The 23,337-nt window shown below is 36.3% G+C and overlaps 1 protein-coding gene across 1 annotated transcript in view; it reads right to left on the bottom strand.

Moving 5' to 3' along the window:
• Window positions 1-1,958: 1,958 nt before the first annotated feature.
• Window positions 1,959-23,337, bottom strand: part of LOC110292385 (cytochrome P450 2J6-like) — a 32,247-nt gene continuing 10,868 nt past the window's right edge. The window contains exons 4-9 of the mRNA XM_021159670.1: window positions 23,157-23,317; window positions 15,380-15,556; window positions 13,256-13,397; window positions 8,781-8,968; window positions 6,144-6,282; window positions 1,959-2,137 (exon numbers count right to left, since the gene is read on the bottom strand). Of these exons, the coding sequence (XP_021015329.1) occupies window positions 1,959-2,137; window positions 6,144-6,282; window positions 8,781-8,968; window positions 13,256-13,397; window positions 15,380-15,556; window positions 23,157-23,317 (986 nt within the window). The remainder of the gene's footprint in view (window positions 2,138-6,143; window positions 6,283-8,780; window positions 8,969-13,255; window positions 13,398-15,379; window positions 15,557-23,156; window positions 23,318-23,337) is intronic.

Here is a 23,337-nt window from a genome sequence, read left to right on the forward strand (position 1 = left end):
TTCAATACTTGGATAGTTAGACTGCTGCTTAGCCTCAGGGTAAGGAAGTATCCAATAAGGGAATAGACATTTGTTGTTAGCTTTAAGAGTGTATTTTAACACTTTAGCAAAGCAGAGAGAATGGTGGAGGAACAAAGCCTGACAGAGCCAAGATTGTCATGCTCAGGTGTATGAGGACCCCTCAATTACAATTTGTCTTCCAAATTTTCTTTCACATTTTGCTTATCTGTGACAAAATATGACATAGTTCTAGATTCTAGGTTCAAGGTCACACTACAACATGCAAAAGGAAACTGATTTTTATACCTATGGCAAGAGGTAGAGTTGACCCTAGGGTCTTGAGAGTATGAGAGATGATACTGTCCCTGATTTGGTGCAACATTTGAGAGAGCTGGCACTATATGGGAGTTAGAGGTGATTGGGCCTTGAAGGGCTGAGCTCTGGAGAGCAATCCCTGCCTATTATCTGCTTTGTGATGGAGAGAATGAGGGAGAGATGCTCTCATCTGCTCCTTTGTCCCTTGAAACCTATGGCAGTCAGAGCTGGCCAGGGTGTCAGAAGAGTAGAATAGTCTCTGTTTCTCACCAGATGCAACACTCAGGAGAGCAGGCCAGCACCTATCCTTGGCAACAGGATAGGCCTGACTCTGGATGTGGTCATTACTGGTGAGAAAATCCAGAGGAAATGAGATAAGAAGTGCCAGCTCAGCATCTCTCCAGGTGCAGTACTTGGGGAAGAGGCCCTGTATCTTCCTTGGGAAGCACAGTAGAGAAGTTCCTGAAGGTGTGTGCAAGGACAAGTGAGTTTAGAGGCTATGAGAGTAGGAGGTCTGGCTATGCAAAATATGGCATAGCCAGGGCAGAACAGGAGATCACATTGTATGTGTTTGGATATGGGAAAGTTATTGGGCTGACCAACTCAGATACTTCTCAGTCTCATATCCAGGTGTTTGAATTGGCCCACTCCAATATCTGTACACTATCCATGAACTTCTGTAGTGGATGAAGGGGCATCCCAAACAAGAATATTTCCATGACACAGGCCAACATCAGCATATCCTAGAAGAGTCTCAATGAGGTTCCTGTATTGATAGTGCAACAAAAGCCAGAGGCCTCCTACTAGAGAAATGACTCATTGCAGTGAGCATTTGTAAGCAAATATATATGGACAAAAGTATATGTTTTTGAAAACACTGTGACACACTACAGCTTCACAAGCTGTTTTATTCTCTGAGAGAAGTTTCAAGGATGAAGAGTGGGCACAATATGAAAGGGAAATGAAAGGGATTGGGGTACATGATGTGAAATTCACAAAGAACAAAGAAAAATTAAAATAAAAAAAGCAACTGATTTTATGCCCCTTGCTTTCGCTGCCTCTGAGTTGGAAAGCATCCCTGTTCTGCTGTTCTCAAGAAACACTTGGAAGTAGAACTCTATAAGTTAGGGTCAATTCGATCATATGAGAGAGGTTTCATGGCTATTTCTTTAGATGCAATGAGAAGCTCATTTTTAATTCTTATTCTCTCTTTGCATTATTTTAGGCTAACATTTCAATGGGCCAGACATAAATACCAATGTATGAAAGGAGGCTACTGACAGCACACCACTAGAGATGTAATTTCTGATGCACTCAGTGTGTTCAATTTTTAATTAATTAAAATTTTTTATTTTTAATTAATTTTAAATTAAATGCAATGCATCTTCTTTATAGGAGAAACCACAGTTCTCCTTGAAATTTTAGATGAAAAGGTATGCCATGAAGCTTATAAGTGTTTTGTCAAACACCAAATTAAAGAAAGGACTAGCATTCCAAAAATTAGGCTCATTTTTCTTAGCCAAATTTTTTTAATCGTTCCTGAATTACCTTCATTCTATGACATCTTTTTCCTTTCTTCTGATCAAGGCCCAGAAGATTCAGAGCATATCTTCCTGTTCTCTTTTCTCTTTCTTTCTCCAGAATCATTGTCTAGGGACAGCACAGATGCAGTAGCTGACTGGGGAAATGGGAACACTCATTCTGAACTTCAGGCTCAGCTTTTCATTAACTGGGGCCTTAAAGGTAAATTTTTGCATAAGAGCAGTGAAGAAAATGAACAGCTCAGTTCTGGCCAGTTGTTCTCCAGGGCAAGCTCTCTTTCCTGAAGGACAAAAGCAAAAGATAAGTTACTTTCCCAGCTCCATTTGGTACATCTTGGGACTGGGTTCCCCACCTTCCTACTGCAAATTCTGAAGTAACCCTTGCCTTTGTGTCCAGTTGTTTATGTCTAATATCTTTTTGACTGAGCAATTACAACCTGATTCAAATTGCCATTTCTTGACCTTTGACATAATAATACATCACAGACTTCTTTTTTTTTTTAAATTTTGACAGGCCTGGAAATTGTCATTTTTCATAGATATCCTTGTTCTTTGCATTGAATAATGATAGGTAGGTGGTAAGATCTGGGGACAAAGTATTCTCATAGGTATAGGAGCCATTGCTCTGGGTCACTGACACCATACACACGTCCACACTGAGTATTCATTGAAGTGTCTTTATAAACTCATTTGTTTGTACCTGTACCTATTTTTATACATGTCTTCTCATCAGACCCTCTTTCAAATATCTAGTTTCATATGGGAAGTCTATGATGATGATGGACAACTCTAGCACTCCACTGTTCTCTTCCTCTGTGAACATCCTCATCAAGTTTGCCAACAGTATTGCCCCACTCCATCTACACCCTAACCCATATTTAAGCTCCTGTTCTTATGGATGTGTTCCTGCATATGTGTGCTCATTGGGTACAAATATGGATGTAGATTCTAGAAGACAAAGTTGTTAATCCTCATTGCTGTACCTCCCACATTTTTACATATGATCCTGACTCTTTAGAACTTGCCAATTTAGCCTGACTGCTGAATCTCAAGAAAACCTCCTTTTAAGTGCTAGGATTATAAACACATGCAAACTTGCTCCAAATTTTTTATGTGTGTTCTGGAGATTATATTATATTCTGTGCTTCCAAGGCAAGTCCTTTAACAACTGAGGTATCTACTTTGTCATCAAGTCCTTTCTTTCTTCCATAATAGTACATTTTATCTGAAAAAGTAAAAACTTCAAAAACAAGGAAATTTATAAGATACTTAGACCAACACTAAGATAAAACTATTAAGAATATTTGAACATCTTTCCCACTGTCCTCAGAGGGTTCCCAACAACAATATAGTAGAAGGAATGAACGATAGCATGTGTCCTTCTCTGTGGGGTTAATGTTTATTAAGCTTCATTGGTTTTCAAGGACATTAAATGTTCTAGAATCATTTGATAAATGCATGTTGCATTATGTATGTGTTTAATACAAGTTTTTGAGAAAATAACATGAAAGCAGACCTGAGGAGGTATACTTTACATGTATTATTATGATGCTAATATCTTACATTACATATGTGTTTCTTTTACTATCATGTTTCATTTTTTTCTGTTCTCATGCTGGTCCTGTTACCTGCCATGAATATGACTAGCAACTTAGAAAACTCCAAAGATTCTCCTTTAAGAGTCCACATAGCATGATAAACAAAGTTAGGATCCAGAGTTAAGGACATGTTCTTTCAAATACACTCTCTGTGGCTCTGCTTGAACCTGTCCTTGTCATGAAACTAATCCTTCTTCATTTGGCAACAATCAGAAATAGTCTCTTTGTTCCTGACCATGGCTGGACAAGTGGAAACTTGTGTTTCAGTATGGAGCAAGTGACTGAAATGTCAGCCTGTTAATGGGAAATTTTGATTTTCCTACAGTGGTTTGAGAAAGAATGGCATTAATAGGCTCATATATATGAATGAGTTGTATCCAGGGAGTGAAAGTATTTTAAGAATTAGAAGGTATAGCCTTTTTGGAGGAGGTGTGTTTCTGGAAGTAGGCTTTAAAAAGCCACACAGAGCCCCCTTCTGTGTGTGTCTCTCTGTGTCTCTGTCTCTGATTATTTGTCTCTGTCTCTGTGTGTCTGTCTGTCTCTGACTCTGTTTCTTTCTCTTTCTGTCTCTCTCCCTCTCTGTGGATCAGGATGTAAAGCTTTCAGTGCAATGGCTGTCTACTTCTTGCCATGATGATCATGGACTAATCTTATGAATCTGGAACCAATTAAATGCTTTCTTTTATAAGAATTTCCTTGGTCATAGCATCCCCTCTCATTAATAGAACAGTAACCAATTCAGTAACTATCTCGACTATGGCACTGTTGGGTGTATGCTTAATTGTAGGTCATTTGAGTCATGTTCCGAATGGGACAGCAGAAAACAAGTAACATCCTTTCTTTTCTTTTAGGCAATAATGTGGTAACTTTAGTTTTCAGCCAAAAACTTCTAATGTTCTGTGTCACTCTAGCCACAGACCTATTGGCCAATTCAGCACAGGCTGAAATCTCTGAAATCATGATCCAAATGAAACTTTCTCCTAAGAAGTTGTTTATCACAGACATGGTTTTAGTGAGGGAATTCCAAGTAACAAAGGCTACTCGATCATTTTCCCTTTCACAGAATCCCAGGAAACACCTGTGAGTCTTTGTGTGCTGCTATTTTGATTTTATACCTGTTACAGCTAGAAGGGCAACTAAAGTGACAATCTATGAATCCTTTATGAGAAAATATTTTTCTCATACTTGTTTAAGAGTTTAAGAGTTTAAGAGTTTACTTGTTTAAGAGTTTTTGTATAGGACAGATCACAATTCATTTATTCAAATGACATATTGTGTGTATGCAGGCTGCACTTGGCCTAGAGGATCAACTTCCTGTGAAAGCCACGGGGATATTCTAAATTACCTTTCACTGCATTCCTAGGAAAAAACCACATAGATCATGTAGGTGGAATGCAAAAATAATCATATTCTAGATTTTCAGGATCTGATTCAATAACTGAGCATAATTAAAATAAATGAAATTGCTGAGGTTTTGAGCTCATTTTGAAGTTATTCAAATCTTTTTATGTTCTTTATGAATAGGAACAGAGGAGAGATGTCCTGTATTCTACCATCTTTTCTATGAAAGTAAATTGAGAATGGTCAACAAAGGTACCTCAGAAGCACAGGGAAAAGCAAAGAGAAGAGAAATAGTTTCATATAGGCACTCATGGGGTTGCCCAGAATTCCCCAGTGTGTCTTCTGTGCAGAATTTAGTCACATTCAGGAGGCTGTGTAAGGGACCAAAAGGTTTAGTGTGAGAAAATTAGTTAGACACTAAGCTCCAGCTGCAGCATATTTGGCCAAAACTTTGTACGTCTCTGTCACTGTACACTGATTCCAGCTGGAAAGGCTGCTGTAGGTCACAGGCTCCAAGGGGATGTCAGGAAAAATGTTTTATCCCAGTACTCTCATGTGTTTGTTTGACATGTAATATATGTTCAGTGCATATTTATGAGACTAAGGACCTGCAAGATTATTCATAAAGATATATACAATGCATAAAAGCAAATAGTTATAATACACTAGTATATCTTGTTACTGGTTCAACAATAGAAGAATACAAGTATTTTTTTCACAGCTGGGTGGCCATAAATATAAGATGGTGGGTCATCACTCTATCCTTTTACCTGACTATGACATTACAGAACACAAGTTTACTAATTAGATTTTAAAAGAATTCTTATAATCATAAAAGACAAATGATTTACTTGTTTAAGAGTTTTTGTATAGGACAGATCACAATTCATTTATTTAAATGACAGTTACAATATTGTCTGATATTCCAATTATAGTGTGTAGGTAGCCACCCTCCCCTTTCTCCTCATCATGTCATTACAAATATGAGAAATGTACCTTTGAGAGATAAGCACTTAAAATAAATTGAACATTTAAAAACTTTGAAAACATGGCATATATTTAGACATCTTTTAGATAAGGGGCAAAGATTTTGGGTTTCTATTTATAGTGTTGTGTAAAAGAAAACATGGTGAGCTGAAAATTCCAAAAGAACCAAGGAGGGCTTGAGAGATATGAGACATATGAAGCAGTGCTAGATCCAGAGAGCACTGGTCATGAAACAGCACTATGGACCTGCACAGGGTGGAACTATATGTAGATGGCCAAATTAGAGTAAAGGTCTCTAAGCAGAAGAGAAGGGAAGGGATGAGATGGGATTCTGACTAGTTTCTTTCTCACTACCACTCACCCATTGAGAAAGGCAGAAAGGATTCTCTCTTCTTAAACTGTCCATTCTCCAAAAAGTGCTCTGGATTGAATATATCTGGAGTGGCCCATTCTTTGGGATCCCTGTGCAGAGCAGTCAAATTGGTGAGGATCATTTTGCCCTAAAGGAGAAAGCGAAGATCCAAGAGATATAAACACAATGGATGATGCTTGCCAATATCCCATTCCTGTTCACACCCTAAGCTCCCACAAAAACCTGTCCTTGTTCAGATCATTGATGGACAGTGTGTGCTTAGCACATTTCAGGGACATTACAAAATGCTGGTCTGTGGGAATAGGTCAGGATATGGTAGGGAGAAGACATGTGGCCATCAATGGGTATATAATTTGACCGGAGGTGAATAACCTTCAAAATAGCTACTTCCTATAGTGAGGACTATGGAAGGTCTGCAAAAGAAAATCGTGTGTCTACCATCTCTTTCTCTCTCTCATCATAGCCTTCAGTATGTAGTTGTACCCAATCTCTCAGCAGGGTTAGGAACACATCAAGCATGTAGAGTAAGCAAGCTCAGTCCACCAGCCTCCCTGGCATGATGCCTGGATTCTCTAGAGTGTACCTTTACCTCATACTGTTTCATTCACTCCATCCAAGTCCCAAACCATTCTTTCAATCTCTCTTGATTGAGTCATGTCAGTACTAATATCCCCCTGCCTCGTTGATAACTTAGACCCTCATCTAGCTCACACCAGACAATGCTTATGCCATAAATACAACTTAATGACTATAAATGTACATCTCCCATTATTTTAATGAACCATTCTGTAGTATAATTACATCAGTATTAATATAAAGAGGCATTCTTTGATTCCCCAAAGCCAGTTTTCCCTACTGTTTAAGATGCCATATGCTGGCATTTATTTTCTTAGATTGGTAATCATACCAATCCCCTTTAAAGATTTTGTCTCTGATATAAAACTAATCCTCTTGCATGTTGTCAGAACCTGGATCTTTTACTTTAGAACCTTTCTTGTTCCCTCCCAGGCTCTGGGCTTCATCCCAGAGCACCTAGTTCTAGATAGTGCCAGAGTGCTTTCCTCTGGCCATTCTCATGATTTATAATCTTCCACTTACATGGTCACTTTTTTAGGATGTTTTACAGACAGAAAATCTTAGGTGTGTAAACAATAAAAATAACTGTTATATGGAGTGGGAAGCTCTGAATGAATGACCTCTTCTGTGAGGACTGTACATTATTCTATATCATGATAGTGATATAAGGATCAATGCTATGAGAAATTAACAGTTTTCTTACAGTCATATAGTAGGCAGAGATGCAGCCATTTCTGAAACCAGGTCCATTTAAAATCAAAACCATGGCTCTTTGACTCACTTGCATAGTATCTAGTTAGAAGGTCAATGTCTAGAGCTTATAGTATATTTGAGGCTTTCTATTTCTAAGTGTTATAGTGGTTGTATCTGTGTTTCCAGAATGGACTCTTTTGTTCTGAACTCTGAAAACATTCCTAAGAACAACACATTCTGAGTAATTTAGAATTGTCCAGGAAATTATAATAGAACACCAGTAAGAGTAGCGGTGAGACCATCTGCAAAGGCCATTATACAATGACAGTAGACTTTCCTGATATGTGGCACCTTCTCCAATACTGAAGAACTGAGTAGAATAAATGGAGTGGGATGAAAACCTCCTGCAGATTTTCTTTCTGCTTCCTGGCAGAATGAGAATGATCTGCTGTGCTTCCCCTTTTCTACCATGCTGAACTAAAACCCCAGACATTTTATTTTGCTACTGCAGAGAACTGTCTGATTTTGTTTGGTACACAGTATAGAGAAAGAACAGAAAGGATAATAATTGTGCCTTAGACACAATGAGTATAATGTACTCAGGGAAGCTCTCTGCAGAAATCCTGAGTAGATCATAAGCTAGGGCCTGGGAACAGAGGGATTGCAAGAAAGATCCATGCATAAAACTATCAGGGAGCTCTTTTAATGACTAATATAATAAATCCTGGGCAGGACAAATAATCCGAACAAGTTTCTTCCCAAATCCCAAGGTTAGGACATTGTATAATGTAGCAGAGAGACATTATGCAAACTTATTTCACCTAGTCACAATTTTTACTGAATAAAGAGGTGATCAATACTCATGAAGAGGGGATTATGAAACTTTGATATAAAGAATTCTCAATACATGTTTTTCTAGGCAACTATCTGTTTTATCTGAATTTCTGTTCTAAGAATTACTGTTTCACTTTGGACTAGATTTCTTTATGTGATAGAATGTTCTCAACTGTGGAATGGTAAGAAAACTCTGGAAAACCACCTGTGACCTCAGATATGGCAAAAATATTGACTCTTATGAGTGAACATTAGCATAGGAGTACAAGAGGATGTTCTTTAGCAAACAAAGCTGACTTTGACTAAGCAAATTCCAAAAAGGAATCACCCTTTCTGTATTCCCCATGATACACATAAACATCCTTGAGACACATAGAAGGAATGCTCATGTTCTGCTAGGAATAAAATCTCTCTTCAATTTTAAATGATTTCTTGGGGGCAGAAGTAAATTTTACTTTTATGACTAGGTTCCTCAAATAATGACAATAGACTGAAGATGGGAAGCTGCAAATGTAATGTCACCTTAGGCAGGTGGAATCCAGCCAGTGTGCTATCAGCTGTTACTTCCCTGGGAACATTCATGGGGACGATGTTGCCCATCCTCAGCACTTCATGGATGACAGCATTGGTGTAGGGCATGGAGTCTCGGTCACCAGTTCTTGGCTGCCTCCATTGTCCAATCACTCCATCAATCTCAGAGTGTACTCTTTCTGCAAGAAAACAGGGGACCCAGCTTCAAACTATAGTGCTTTCTTGTGAAGACAGGGAAGTTGTGTCCAAGATGTTGTCTGATTACATTTCGCCCAGTGTTCTTTTGACAAACTGTCACCTCTGTGATTTTCCTTGTGCTTACAACATAACCACAGATATCAACTTATTCAGGATTAGCCTGACCAAGCTCATAACAGTACCCTTTCAGATCTCTGCAACTAAGTTCCCTTAACTAAAGTGTTTAGAAAAATTAGGATTCAGTTTGAGAATTTGTGATATCTACAATCAAGGTATTAGGAGATTTCCTATCTGATAAGGATAAATGTTTTGTCTCTAGATGGCAAAGCTTTTTTTTTTTTTTTTTTTTTTTTTTGAGTTCTAGTATCCAAAGGAGGAGGGGGATTCTTTGGTTTGTGGTTTAAAAAAATAAATATTTAAAATAAATTCTATTTTTCATTTGTGTGCACTTGCACATGTTCCAAAGTCTGAAAGTGATGTTCATAGGACAACTTGTTGGAGTCAGTTCTCCTCCTGTACTATCTGGTTCGTAGGGGGTTGAACTCAGGAGTTCAGGATTGCAGCCATCTCTTTTACAAGCTGAACCATCTTACTAACCTGTATGATATCTCTTTCAAAGTCACTAATGCAGTTCACAAAGCTAATTATCCTACTGGTAACAACTTAAGGATATGAGTTCATAGTGAGGAAACAAAGTTCAAAACCCCTGAGCATCTATAGACTGTGATTACTTAAGGAGATGTATCAGACTAAATGTTATATTGCAAACTTTTACCAGGATAGAAAGGACTTATTCTAAGAATTATCTTAGACATGGTGGTTTATTTTGTGAAAAGATATGAAAAGATAGTTCCCTCTTTCCTTCTTTTGTTCCTTTCCTGTAGAAAAAAAGAAGTCCTAATGGAAGCTACCATAAAGTGTGCTGAGCCTTACTGCCTTTCAACTTAGTAAAAGTTTAAAGGAATTTGAAATAACATGCTGGTTACAATGTCTTATTTAGATTTTCCTTCTGTGATAACAATGGATGGATCTCAGTGCACTATAGTCTATAAATATAAGTGGGGATATGCATATAACAAAAATTGTCATGATAACCACTCATTGATCTTAGAGTAGGGTCTTCCTTTGTAGCCAATGTACCCAAACTTGTACTACTCTTGGCTTAGATTCTCAAAAATTATTATTAGTTTTGTGTTCAACCAACTGGAGATCATCCTAGCTATGATTAAGTGCACAAATCAATAATTATTATGCAAATTCATCTTATTGTGGATATAATTGCCAAGAAATTGTATTAAAGCTGAAGCCTAATACCTATGAAATACATTTAAGTTCCCTTCTACATTCAACTCTTTATGTCTAGGGAGTTTAATAGTTTAGATAACAAATTTAGTGCAAGAGGTCAGTTTGTGCAAGTCTGCAATTGGTTATTTAAATTCGCATCTTGTCCTGAAAGCTCATCTATGTTAGAGTGATTATCAAAACTTCTTTTCCTAGTGATTGAACTGCTTTTCTAACTCATGTATGCCATGCTTTATGTATTTACCATTGGTCAAAACTCTGCTATGTCTTCGCTCTTGACTACTGTGCATCTTCCAAAATGAACATGGGTGCACAAAATGTCATGTAAACCTACTGCTGTTCTGGAGCCTCTGATAGAGAAGTCAAATGTAATTCCCAGTAGCTTTCAATCTTTTTGAAACATACATATTCAGGCAAACATGTTTTTAAATCATAATTGAAGATTCATATTGTAGAAATTTGAATAAAATTGTTTCCCAAAGGCTCGGGTATTTAAACTCTTAATCTATATTCATGCACTGTTTGTGGTGATTATAGAAACTTTAGGTAGTATAGCCTTGCTGAAAGAAGTGTGTCACTGTGGTTAGATATTAATGATAATAGTCTTGCCCCATTTCCAGTTTGCTCTCTGTTTCCTCTGTGTAGCTGAGATATTATTTATTAGTTTCTTGCTCTGGATACCTGCTGACATGCCAGCCCCACATTTATAGTCCATTTATGGAACCATAAACCAAATCTTTTGCTTCTGGAAAATAAAATATTCTGCAAATGTCATCCAAACTGACAAATGTCATTACAACATGGCAGTTGAACTTCTCAGTGTCATCATCATGTTTTGGAAGTATAGGAGATGCAAGATTGACAGGCTTGATGATTCTACCTTTAGAGTTTGAGATAGCTACTGAGCAAAGATAACATCTAACAGGAGAATCACCATTAGAAGTCTATGAAAGGCCATTGCAAGAACATTTGCAATAAAAGACCGGGTTTACTTACAAAATATTGGAGATGCCACACCCATGAAATACCTCAAAAATCGCTGTATAAGTAGCTAGACCTAGAGAGTGTTGATGATCCCAGCAGGAACTCAAAATGGATGGGGCCATCTAAGTCCCATGGAACTAGTTTCAAACTTCATCCATGGAGTTACAAGATAGGTATTGAGACCCTGAATTTCATTTTTGCTTTGTATTAGATTTTCTCACTGTATCTGTATTCTTCCATTTTGGGATTAGCATGTAATATTTTCTCATGGTGTATACTGTATGCATATAAATCTGTATTTTGTTTTATAGTGGGATACATTCAAAAGATTGCCTACAGTGTCTGAAAAGAATTTGGACTTTTGAACAGTATAGAAACTGTTAAAAACTATGGGGACTTTTAAAATTAGGTAAAACGCATTTGCAACATAAAATACTATGAGCCTATAGAGACCAAAGGCCCAAATGAAGTGTATTAGATGAGAAATGTAAAATATTGGCTTTCCCATTGAAATAGTCCAAGGAGGTGATGTATTTGGGAATCCATGGGACCTTTGGAAGCACAGACTTGATTGAGGAAAAATCTCAATGCAGATGTTTTGATGGTTTCTATCTTTGAACTACATCTACTTTTCTCTGAACTTTGTGTTTTCCAGTTGAGATGTGATGTGTCAGCTTTCTGCCTTTGCTTTCCTGTGCTTTACTTTCTGCATAGATTCAATCAGTGAAAATAAAGTCTCATATTTATAAATTAGTTTTGGTTATAGTATTATAATCATAGAAACAGAAGTGTAGGTAACAAACATATGGAGAGTGACAGATATATAGATATGACATGTGCATTTTGATCAATAAATAAAAAATTAAGTATGAAATAAACCTCAGTAAATAAAGAGAGAGCTATGCAAACATGAGATTATGAGTGTGATACTTAGAATTCATGTAAAAATCCAGGTATGTTGGCATCTATTCACAGTGCTCTGGGGAGGCAGAGATGAAAAGATTCCTTTACCTCACTTGCAAGACAGCCTTGTCTACTTGGTGAGTTCCAGGCCAGTGAAAGCCTCTGTATTATAAAGTGAATGAAGCTCAAGAAATGACCATTTGATCTTTACTAATGGGAGAGATTATGATCACTACTCTTATTTTCATCCTATGATAAAATAGTTGACTTGAGTGTGCTACAGTGGCTTATACTTCACACATAACCTTTTACCACATGTTAAGGAATGTTCTATAACATTAAAAATATTCCTATCTGTCACCTAAAAATGTCTTCTATAGTCAAAGAAATAATATAATGGGATGGGCCACTATTTCTTAAGTCATGAAAGTCCCTGTGTCTACATAATCCATCTGCACAGCCCTGTAATGGCTACATCTCTTGATGGAGAGAATGACAGTAATTTGCTCAGCATTAAATTCTTAACAGAATTTAAAACATATTTAGGAGTAGTAACTGAGAAGATTCTTTTTAAACCTTAAGAAATTGAAAAAGTACATTTTTGGTAGATAGAAAGCCCAAACCCTACTTAGAAGTAAGATTAAGAGCAATGCTAATGGAGAAAATGTAATGCAGGGAGGCACCATGCAAAATATGTGTAGCTGAGTCTGGAGAGACAGAGGTAACATAAATTTGATGCCAGGTAACAAACAAAGCCATCTTGATTATATCCAGGCCAAAACAGGATGACAGTTTCGAAAAGGAAAAATGGGCTGAGTGGATTTTTATGAGACACTCTCATTCATTGATAGCACCTACCACATACACTGCTGACTCCTCTATTTAGCTCTAGAATTCAAAGTTTTTCAAAGATAAAGTCTGTGCCCTAGACTCATCACAATCCTAACATGATGTATGAAGGCCCTGACCTTTCTCCACAATGCCTCATCTCAAAGCAGTTCTATGTTTTGGCCCAATCTAAGTAACAACTTTCAGAAGTACCATTCTCCCTTTTCCAGGTGCATTCAGCATATGCTTACCTTGTACTTTTGGGTTGAGTGTCATGTAGAGCAGTGCCCAGCGCAGCGTTGTGGATGATGTCTCAGTTCCAGCAATGAAGAGATCTAGACAGCTGCAGATGAGGTTTTCTTCATTGAAACTTGTAGTAGTTTTGTCTGGGTACTAGAAAGGCATTATGTACTTTTAAAAAGTCAATTTGTTAATTATTTTATTAATTAAATAATTTATTTATTTTTCTATTTGTTCACGTTCTCCAGTTAATTTTATATTTTTATCAATCAATCAATTAATTAATTAATTAATTTTCATTTTCATCCTAATCACTACACCCCCCTCCCCAGTCATCCCTTCACATCTTGTTCACTTTTCATCCCCTCACCTTCTCCTCTGACCAGAAGGGCATCTTCCCTAGGTATCCTCCTACTCTGGAGCATCAGGTCTCTACAGAGTTAGCTGCATCCTCCCTGACTTAGGGCAGAGAAGGCATCCCAGTCGGGGAATAGATTCTACAGACAGGCAGCAGCTTTAGTGATAGTCCATGTTCCAGTTGTTGAAGGACACACATAATGGGTGAGCTGCACAACTGCTACATATGTGTTGCGGCTCTCAGTCTAGCCAGTGTACAGTTTTTGCATTGTAGCTCAGTCTCTGATAGCTCCCAAAGGACCAGTGTAATTAACTTTTAATGACTGCTTTTAGGATTATAGAACTGTTCTGATAGTTTACTTGGTCTTGATTTCGGAGTGGTATCTGTCTAGAAAATCACTTCATTTAGATTTTCCAATTTGTAGAATGGATACTTTTGAAGTGAGACATAATGTTTTTTTTTTTTTTTTTAATTTTCCTCAATTTCTGTTGTTATGTCTCCCTTTTCTAATTTTGTTTATTTGGATACTGTCTCTCTGCCTTTTCAGTTAGTTTGGCTAAGGGTTTGTCTACCTTGCTGATTTTCTCCATCTACCAGCTTCTGTTTTTTTTTTTTTCTGATTCCTTATTGTTCTTTTTGTTTCTAATTGACTCAGTTCAGCCTTGAGTTTGACTATTTCCTGCTATCTACTCCTCTGTCACCAGGGGAGATACTCAAAGTTGTAAAAGTGCTGGGTTCTTCCTTGTTTCCTGGAACAAGATGGTGTTCAGATTCCACTACATCCCTTGAAATTGACACCATACGCTGAGATGATCTGCCAATCCTTCTGTGTGAGAACCAGTCAAATCTACCCCTGAAGTTGTGAACCAAAATCTTCAGCCCCTCAAGTTGTTTTTGCTGAGTAGTGTCACAATGATGCACAGGTAACACATATATGCAATTGACTGCTTTCTAGCATTTATGTGATTGAAGAGTGATGATAGTGGGATAGAGGAATGCAGAGGCACCACCCAAACTTTGGAATGAATCTCCAGGATCAAATCAAACTCAATGTTGACTGATATGAAGTGCATGACTAATCTTAGACTAACTAATCTAAAACTAGAGTTCTGAAGATTAATTGCTATTTTTACTTTGTGTATAATTCCTTCACCTAAGGGAAAAGTGCAAGAAGGGGCAAAGGGATTCATTATCTGGCATTTCTAGGAACTCATCCCAAAGTGTAGCAAACCATTACCTTCTAATGATATTCCTGACATACTGCTTAATTCATTTCTAAAATACTATTTCTAGTTGATATTTTCATAGTGTGTTAACCAGTAATCTGCAAGATTCACACATCTTTATGTTATAAACTTTGCATCTTGCTGATAACCTAAAATTGACCTTGCAAGTGTGATTCACTTGAGAGAAGAAATATTAGCTTGGGTTATCCTAATTAGTAGAGTACTTGAATATAAGAATCATGGAGAAGTGATGTAAAGATGGAAGCAGATGAAGAGAGATAAAATATGCTACATACTTGCTACTGAAGATAAAGAAAGAAGATATACCAAAGTATGTTAGTGCCCTTTGAGAGCTTGTAGCATCTTTGTGATAGAGTTTCCATAATCCTCAGGAGAAGCTTGCATAGCCAACAGACACAGGACTTATCTAGTAGTGAATCATTACAGTGTTATACCTTTAAATAAACGACAGCATGATGTAAGGTCCATTGAAAACTTCTAACTAACCCACCATATTTATTCTAAGAACACCCAGGCAGAATCTTCTTCACCTTTGTCATTTCTGTAAGGAAAGCATCAATGAAGTCTCTCGGCTCATCAGGATTCCAATCTTTCCGGTGACTCTCGATCATATGGTAAACAATCATTTTCAGTTTTTCCCAATTTCTGAAAACTGTTTGATGTGGTCCAGGAAGATATTTCATTATGGAAGGAAGGACATTGTAGAGCTCATAAAGAAAATAAGAAAATATTGGAGATACCATGGAATAACTTTTCCATATTTTAAAATTATCTTGTTCTTCCTTCTGTTTCCTTTGTGGTAACATTCATACCATCTTGGTTTCAGGTTATTATGTGCTTCAGCTGTGCTGTGCAAAGTATGTAAATATGTAAACATGTTTAATGAACACAGATCCTTGCTTCCTGGTGTATTCCAGCATCTCTCCCATCTGAATGTTGGCATGCAATTAAATGTTTTTTTATTTCTACCATTAATGCCTTTTCTAATAATTTGGCAAATAGTTTCCATAAAGAATATTCACCAATTTGATCACCTGGATTCACTTCTTGTCTTACAATCACCAAAAGCCATCTACTATACTCAATATCAAAAAGTGCTTTGTATATATAATCCCTACAGAGATGGAACCCTCCAAATCTTCCATGTTCCTCTACACTGTCCAATGATCATGGCTCATGAATCACATTGAGGGCATTTCTATTTCAGGTCATTGAAGTTGTTACTGCATTGGGAATAGACAGTATCTCTGAAATTAGCATGGGCCCTGACATTTAAATCATGAAAGTGATGTTCAAAAGTCAAGTGCTTGGAACTTTGCTACTTGATTATTGTCAAGAAGATTGGCATCTTTTCCATTCTATTTTGGGACAATCAGAATTTATTTCCCCTCAGGAAAATTACCACTAATATACGTTGTGCAGGTAGGTGCACATGGTGATATTTCCAATATAATTTAATATCTGTATGGTAAGATAGTAATCTTTACTTAAATAAAATAGATGGTGAATACAGTTTCAATAATACTATGTAGTATACAGATAGTATGGTACAGAATAAAATCAATACTTCAACGAGTCAGATGTATGCTGTTTATTTTATGAACTTCTGGTTTGACAGAAGAACAATATTAACATTTTAATGTAATTAATATTAATGTAGGTAAATATTCTTTTTTAATATTATTAACAGCATTAAAGTATACTGACATTTGATATTATCAATTATTAATAACATTACATAAATCAATGTTTAATAAATTAATATTAAGTAATAATGATATGAGACTCCTTACTAGTGGAGTCTCACTGTCTTTGCCTAATGAGTGTTATTAAAGACAGAAAGCATTCCACAGAGTTTTGGTGGACTATGGTCTATTTTGCTTGCATAGTCTTATACATTTCTAATTATTCTTTGTTTTTCTTCCAAACCTCAGGGTTTTTTGCTGCACATATCTTTCATACTATTGACCTTATAAAATATGCTATTGATTTTCTTATTGAGTTTTCTGACTTTTTACCTGTAAAAACCAAGTGATTGTACCAGGTTTCAGATGTCATGTTGTATACTTTGAAATGTAGAGGGTCACTGAAATAATTCATGAACATGGACTTTTGAAGTGTCTATCAAAATGTCTAATATAGTTGCTTATGCCAAGAATGTTTGTTATCACTCTGACAAAACAACCCCAAATTTATACGACAAAATGAAAGCAGTTCTAATAGGGAAGTTTATAGGATTACATGCCTCCACGAAGAAATTATAAAATTCTCACACTAATAGGTTTAAACTATGTCTGAAAGGTCTAGAAAAAAAGAAGCAGGCACAACAAAGAAGAGTAGAAGGCAGGAAATAATCAAAATAAGGGCTGACATCAATCAATTAGACACACAGAAAACAATGGAAATAATCAAGAAAACCAAAAGCTGGTTCTTTAAGTAAATCAAGATAGGCAAACCTGTTGTGGAAAATATAACAGAAGTGATTCTGCCAACTTTCCTCGGGGTCAGACCATGCTCCCATGCTCCTCCTACCTCCAACTCTCTGGACACATGCTCCACTATGTTCATAACAGTTATATTCATAATAGCCAGAGATCAAAAACAATCTAGAGGTTCCTCAACTGAATAATGGAAAAAGAATATATAGTAAATCTCTACAATTGAACACTATTCAGAAATTAAAAACAATGCCATCATGAATTTTGCAGGCAAATGGGTGGATCTTGGGAATGTCATCCTGAGTGAGATAACCCAGTCACAATAGGACATGCATGGTATGTACTCACTGAAAGGTTGATATTATCCATAAAATACAGCATATCCATAATATATTTCCTAGATCCAAAGAAACTAAACAAGAAGGAAGGCCCAATCAAGGATGCTTGAATCTCTCTTAAAGGGGAGAATAAAATAGTCACATGAGGCAGATGAAGGTAGGGAACTCTGTGGTAGAGGGGATTGGGAGGGGAATATATGGGTTCAGGATCAGGTGTGGGGAGGGAGAGACAGGAGAGATGGGAAGAAGTCCATGAGAATTAATGGAAATCTGCAACTGATAGGAGTGGTGAAGTAGGTGGCATCTCCAGGATGAGACATAGACCTGGGATAAGGGAGGCACACAAGCATCTTTAAGAGGTCTTAAAAAGAAAAAAAAAAAGCATTCTATGTAACTATTGTGTACCCAATGTAAGGTAAGATTCAACCATCTAAAAGTGATACCACCATATACTCCAGAAGAGTTGTCCAAATGAACATAAACTGTAACACGGATACACAGTAAATAGGAAAATATAAACTGGGAGAATGTCAACATATATTATTAATTCCTAAACAAATGAAGCCCAAAATACTAAAACATGTTGAGGGTTACACAAGAAGTTGAAGTGTTTTCTATTAGAAATAATTATTGGACTGAAAGTGCATTCAAATAGGCAAATGGATTAAATACAAGATCTGGACAGGAAAGCCATTAAGGAAAAGGGAAAAAGCAGCAACATCAAATAGAAAATCAGTAACGTGGTTGAAAAAGTCAGTAACATGGAAGACATATGTAGCAAAGAAACTGAGGTTCGGGAGAAAACAAACAAACAAACAAACTAACTAACTAACACAAATGAAATGTTAAGATACATACAGCTTGACAAGTATAATAAAAACACAGAAAGGAAAACATCACAAGTAGATTAAACAGTAACTTATATGGAATAGAAGACACTGTTGAGGAAACTTTGTATTCAACTGTCAAAAATAGAAAATAATGAGCATAACCACAATGTCTAAGAATTCTAAGATATACTCTTGAAACTAATTCTATGTATATAGAATGTTATAGATAGAATAATTATTATTTAACATTGATGTTAAGGAACCAAGGAGATAACTCAGAAGTTAAGAGAATTGTCTGCTGTTTCAAAGGAACTGGGTTTGATCCCCAGCATCAATATTGTGACTCACAACCACCCGTAACTTCAGGGCTCCTCTTTGGACTCTTGGGTCCCTACAGACATAGAAGGTACAAACATACATATAGGCATACCTCTCATACTCATAAAATACAATGAATAATTCTTAACTTATTAACTGATGGAAAAATAAGAATATTTCAAGAAAATCAGAAACTAAGTCAATTCAGCTCCATTGAGCCAGCAATGAAGTGTTTAAAGCAACATTATACTCACAAGAGGAACAAAAGCAATATCAGACACAAGAACACAGGAAAGACTGAATTACATAACAAATGGCTGAACTAATGAGAGATATGAAGGAACCCACTGTGATTAACAAGCAAACCTTTACGAGCAACAAAGAATTTATCAAAGAATAAACCATAGCTCAACAACCCAGAAATACAATTCTAAAAATTATGGCAGTCAGTGGAAACTGTTAAACAATAATTTTAAATGTTAATAACTCAAGCACACCAAACCAAAATATAGATGGGATGAAGCAACCTAGGATAACATTATATTGTGTCAAAGAAAGACATGTTACTGGCAAGGATTTCCACAGACTGAGAGATACGAGAGAGAAAATGCACAATCCACAAAGGAAAAAAATAATTAAAAACACATATTTCTGGTATCAAAGAAAGTAATTATTAAATCTAAACTATTTGTAAGTGACTTTTAAAAAGGCCTTGAAAAATAAATAACATGCAATAAATAACATTGATTTTTAACACCCCAAACCTAGGATACCTGAGATACCTAACCTCAGAGAAAGTAACCTCACATTCAATAAATCAGGATAACTGTAACTAAATATGATGCAAATCAAACTCACAGATACCAGTTTCACAGAATGAATAATAATGAAGATAAAATTCATGAGAAGCCCTGAAGTAATAAATAATAGTAATTTTAGTTAGCTGCTCTCTTCTCTTGATATTTCTTCCACAGGAAAAATCAAAAGAAAAAAGAGTGATATTACATTTTATGTCTATGGTCTTTATCTTCTGCTCCTCTGTCCTCTAGATGGCATGAACTACAACAGAAACACAGAGATAGTACCTTTTCTAAAACAGAATGCATTCTATACCACAAATTATGTCTCAGCTGATACAAAATAAACAGTTAATTATGAACTGAACAAGGGCCATAGCAATAGACATGTCACAGAGACGTCAACCCTATACAAGGCACTACAGTCTATTAAGGAATTCTGAGAATTAGAGAAACAGTTTTCTTTAGGAAAGAGCTTACCAATTGGCTATATAACACCAAATGATCATCTTTTAAACATACATGAAAGCAATATTATACAGACTGAGCAGGTTGTACTATGTATTTAGAAACATTTATGTTTGTACATAAACACCTGAAAAAATAATAAATAATTGGGGCTGTGAATTTGAAAGAGAGCTAGGTGGTTATCTGATATAATTATTTGTAAACTTAAAAACATCATGATTTTTATAAATCACATATAAAAATATAAATGATTAGATGTGTTTTCTTGAACATTGGCAGAAGAATATGTATGGATTTTTAACACCCTAAACCTAGGACACCTCAAATACCTAACCTCAGAGAAAGTAACATCACATTTAGAAACTACACAGCATACCATATAAAGAGGAATCTTAAGATAAGTTAGTGAGCTAGAAAATACTCCCAGAATGTTTCTCTGAGGGAGAAACAGAGAGGCATTGAAGGAGCCTGTCAAAAGCTGAATATGACATCCCAGGTTATACCAGGGCATTTACAGAACTGTAGTATTGTGTTGGCCACTGAGATTGTTTGCTATTAGCATTGAGACCCATGTTGTGAGTGGTAAGCAATTTACAGAGTCAGCACTACTGACAGAAAAAAAACCTAACCTATTTGGGACTGGCAAAATTGTCAAGTGAGAAACTGTGAACTCTTTTAACTCTTAAGTGTACATACATATAGACAGACAGATATACATCTGGTGAATGGGTCAGAGCCCCAATAGCCACACTTCATTTCTTATTTCTGGCAATTTATACCTTCTTAGACAAAATTTCCTTTTTAAAATTATCTTGTACATAAAATTCTATGCAAAAGTAGAGTTACAGATGAATGCCAAAGGTAAGGTCCATGCAGCCTTTCATTCTTTAAGCTCATTATAAGTTCAAATCAACAGTTTCAGGTGGCCTTGCTTTATCATAGAACAGACCTGTGGCCTCATCTTTGGACCTGACTTAGAATTAATGTTTTTCCTTGATCACAAATGAATCTCAAGTCTATTTTGTCTTAGTGTAATTTATAAAAGCTCATTGTATTGCTTATTATGCATTCTTTATTTCCTATTCTATAATGAGGGATAATATTCTTGATTTTAAAGTTATTAGATCTTTCTGACAAAATAACTAAAACCATCTCCTTAAATTTTCTTTGTAAAATTATTTGAATCAAATTAGGAATTCTATAAAGTCATTAACTCATCTAAACAGCATTAATTCATAAAAGTTCATCTTCATGATGACTTGCCAGAAATTTGTCCAATAGGATGGGTTGATGCCCCAGAATCATTAGATTATTTTCTTAGCAATGAATGCATACAAGTAACTAGAATCAATGCTGGCATGAAGTCTCTGAGGCTATGCCACATTTCACCCATCACAGCCAAGAAAAATGGTGGGCCATCTTCTCTAAGTTCACTTGCTTGCTTTAAACTTTCATAGATGGCTTCTGTCAGGAGCCAATTCTAGTCAAGAATAATATTAATTTTCTTAACTTTTTATTTATTCTTTGTGAAGTTTCCATCATGTACCCCAATCCCACTCATCTCCCATCCTTTGTATCCATTGTCTGCACTTACAAAAGAAAATAAAGTGAGATAGAATAAAAAAAATCTTGTCATGGTAGTTCTAGTGTGTCACAGTGTGTTCCTTTGTCCAGACTTCTTTATTGAAATGTTCAAAGGAATGAGACTTCGGTAAGATTTGAAGCTTCAGGATTCTGCTGCTATCTATATTAAAGCCTCAAGGGTATCTATGGAGAAAATGCCACATTGGATCTGCAGAACTGGCCCCTGTATGTGCTCTTGCAGAACATGAAAAAATAAAAGGAAAAAGAAAAGAGGAAATATCATCCTGAGTGAGCTAACCCAGACTCAGAAAGACATACATGAAATGTTCTCACTTGCCAGGCAGTGGTGGAACACGCCTTAATTCCAGCACTCGGGAGGCTGATTTCTGAGTTTGAAGCTAGCCTGGTCTACAGAGTGAGTTCCAGGACAGCCAGGGCTGTACAGAGAAACCCTGTCTCGAAAAACAAAAAACAAAACAAAACAAAACCCCCAAAACAATACAAAAAGAACAAAATATGTGTGTGTGTTAAAAAAAAGAAATGTTCTCACTTGTAAGTAGATATTAACCATAAAATATAGGATAGCCATGTGTAACCACAGACCCAAAGAAACTAAGTAACTGGTATTGCACAAGGGAGATCTACACATTGGGAGAAAGCCAACCCATGACACTAGTAATAATATACTGCTATGTTTGCAGAAAAGAAATTAGCATAACTGTCCTCTGAGAAACTTCATCTAGAAGCTGATGAGAACAAATGTAGTGACCCACAGCCATATATTAAGCAGAACTAATGGAGTTTTGTGAAAGAGTGGGGTCCGGGATTGAGGGAACAGGACACGTCAATGACATCACAAGAAGACCCACAGAGTCAACTCACTTGGGCTTATTTGGACTCACATAGACTGAAACACCAACCAAAGAATATTCAGGGTTGGACCTAGACCCCCTATATATTTGTAGTATATATGCAGCATGGCCTTTTTGTGAATAACCTAATAATTGGAATATGGGCTATCTCTGACTATGTTGCCTTCTTTTGGATTGCCTTCCCTTGACTGAACTTTTTTGCTGGGTCTCAATAGGAGATAACATGCTTACTTCTAGTACAACTTGATATGCTGGCAAGGGTTGGTCTACATAGGGGACTTCCTCTTCTCCTCAGAGAAGTGCAGAATGTTATGGGAGGATTGTCTTGTGAAGGTGGAACTAGGAAGAGAGAGTGGGCTGCAGTGTGGATGTAAAATAAATAAATAAGTAAATAAATAAATAAATAAATAAATGAAAAATAGAAAGCAATATGCCCATCTATATCTATACATCATTATAAATGTTGAAATAGTTCGTATAAATGCTAGAAATGTTTTGTATAGGCTAAAGTCATATATTATGAACAGGTGTATCAAATTATACTTTTAAGATATAATAATTACTTCAAAAAGTCCCCCAAACAAAAAAAGATAGCCCTATCTGATTTGATTTCATCTCAATGTAATATTCTTTCAAGAAATATGCAAAGGCAGGCAACTTACCACTGATATCATTGATGCCTCAGAAGATAGGGCTTCATCTGTTATCTTCATTAGCTCCTGAAACTTATTGTCATCATACTCAAAACGCTGCCCAAAATTGATGGAGCAAATGATATTGGAAACTGCACTGTTGATCTTGAAGTGAGGGTCAAAAGGCTGTCCTGGAGGTGGAGAGAGCAGA

This window comes from Mus caroli, chromosome 4, assembly GCF_900094665.2.
Source record: "Mus caroli chromosome 4, CAROLI_EIJ_v1.1, whole genome shotgun sequence".
NCBI lineage: Eukaryota > Metazoa > Chordata > Mammalia > Rodentia > Muridae > Mus > Mus caroli.